Raw genomic sequence first — 2,266 nt, forward strand, 5'->3', positions numbered from 1 at the left:
TCGAGGACCTTCAGGGAGGTATGGAGCAAGGTAAGAACCAGTAGCCCAGGAGTAGAGTTTTTGAGTGGCTCGGGAGAACCCGGGAGTGTGGGCTCTGCATTTATTGTGGTCTGATTCCAAAATGTTTTTTCTCTGTCCGCGGGGTGGTTTTGGTTGTTGGTTTGCTTTGTCTGCTTGCAGAGGGCCACCTTGTCAGGTTCCAGCTGGTTCTCTTCTGAGTTGTCTGACTTTTGCTCAGGGGCATCTCAGGAACTAGTTTCCAGTCCCTCTCTTTCAGCGGGAGGAGTGAAGGTGGCAGGAACTCACGGGTCACCCCCACAACTGCCGGCTATCGCAGCAGAACCGCAAAGGTAACCAGGGACCCGGGCTATGTGCTCAGTGAGGGCTCGGGTGGGTGGCGCTTGCGTGGTTCCCGAAGTCAGAGCATGAGCTGGGCATTGGCTGCTTGTGGCTGAAAGACCGTTCTTTTGGCTTTTAATGAGGCGCTTTCTTAGGAGCTTGCCGTTCACAGGGCTCTGAGGAGTGCTGCCTTTTCACTTATTTGTGTTCTGTTGTTCAACAGGCGAAACCTCCCAAGCAGCAGGGAGCCGGGGATGCAGAGGAGGAAGAGGAGGAGGAGTAGTGGTGTCTGCAGAGAACCCTCCGCTGGGTCTCGCTCCTCTGCACAGCTGCACCCGCCATGGTGCGGGCCGCCTCGGGCTCTGCGGGGAGGGGGAATTTTACAGATTTTAACTTCTTCTAGTTTATGGCCATTTTGTGTCTTTTGAGATTGTGCTGTGGGAGTTTCCGGGTGTGAGGGAGGGTCAGCGGGGAGGCTGCTGAGAATTACTTCAGCTTTAGCTGCTGCCTTTTGGCAGCTCGGATGCAGGTTACAGCCTTAGCTCACCAGGGCTCCATCTTTTGACATATCGTCACCACTGCTTCTTGGTGCTGTGCAGTCCTGGTGGAAAGAAGAGAGGGTGCTGGAAACCTGGTACCCACCAGTGAAGTGATTCTCTTCCCTGCAGGGGCCTAAATTGGGGGACTTTGGGTAACCTGTGTACTGCCCCTCCCCACGCTAGAATGTGGGCCTCTGCTGTGTGCGGAGGAGCCCGGGCAAGTGTTCAGGCCAGTTGCAATATAAGTTAGGAATGAGGCTTTTGGAGATGAGTTGAGCTGGAGGTGAGCGGATTAGAACAATCTTCTTTGGCGTTTGGCATTACTGCCTTCTGTTTCTGGTGACGAGCATGGCTCCTTTGTCTTTGCTGCCTTCCGATGGAGAAGGCGGGTGACGCCTGTCCCCGCCAGTGCCGTGCCGGGTTCCGCCCTGATTCGGGCTGAGCCCGAGCGAGCTCCATGGCTTGCTCTGAAGACCAAGTATCAGAGCCCCCATCACCCTCTTTTTATTTTATTATAATTATTATAATTACTAACATTCTTGTAATAGAAATAAAGTTTGTACTTGGAGTTCAGCTGAGTCTTGTAGTTCCTTCTCCTGTGCACTCTGTGGAGACCTCAGGGAGGCAGAGTGGTGGGCTGGAGTCGGCCCTGAGGTATGGGAGAAGGCGTGCAGGACTGGGCTTTCTCTGTGCTTCAGCTCCAGCGTGAGCTCTTCTCAGTGCTAGACAGTCAAGGTACAGTTTTCTCTTTTATTGGACTTTTAGGGAACTGACAGGTTGCCCCAGCTCTGGTGATGATTTGCGGTGGGAGTCGGGGCTTTCTCCGACTCGACACGGAAAGGCAGATTCGTCAAAAGCGTCAATACTGAGAGAGTAGTTGAGCCTAAGTAGAGTTTTCCATCACCCCTCAGCACCTCACAGTCTGCACAGGACCATCTGGCGCCTTGGGTCATTTTGAGTTCGTTTGTTTTTCTCTCAACAACATAGGGGGATTAGGAAAGGTAGGAAGAATTGGCCCATTTTATAGGTGGGAAGGAGTGACTTGCATAAGGCTATGCAGCTAATTCATGACAGAGCCAGGACTCCAATCCAGGTCTGAATTATACTAAGAAAGAAACTGGACCAAAAAAAGAATATATTGTAGGTTTACATACTTAATGTCATTTATAACTCAGTAAAAACCTCCAGCAGTAAGCTCAGGAAGACCTTCATGTCTCAGGAAGGAGGCCAGGATTGAGAGACTTGGGCTACTTCTGGCATCCCTGAAATCCCCCTGAGACTTCCAAGGATGTGGGGAGAAGGATCCTCTCCCAGCTGGAGCAGAGAATAATCGCATTGCCCGTAATTTTTGTTTGTTTGTGGGGTGGTAGTAGTAGACCTGAGAGGAA

General features: G+C 51.7%; 1 protein-coding gene across 1 annotated transcript in view; it reads left to right on the forward strand.

Annotated features, from left to right (window-relative positions):
* The window catches only part of TRAFD1 (TRAF-type zinc finger domain containing 1), a 21,625-nt gene extending 20,169 nt beyond the window's left edge, over positions 1-1,456 (forward strand). The window contains 3 exon segments of the mRNA XM_025044515.1: positions 1-30; positions 278-350; positions 563-1,456. The exon segment at positions 1-30 is cut by the window's left edge and continues 20 nt beyond it. Of these exon segments, the coding sequence (XP_024900283.1) occupies positions 1-30; positions 278-350; positions 563-622 (163 nt within the window). The 3' untranslated portion in view covers positions 623-1,456.
* The last annotated feature ends 810 nt before the right edge of the window (positions 1,457-2,266 follow it).

This window comes from Pteropus alecto, unplaced genomic scaffold (genome assembly GCF_000325575.1).
Source record: "Pteropus alecto unplaced genomic scaffold, ASM32557v1 scaffold113, whole genome shotgun sequence".
Lineage (NCBI taxonomy): Eukaryota > Metazoa > Chordata > Mammalia > Chiroptera > Pteropodidae > Pteropus > Pteropus alecto.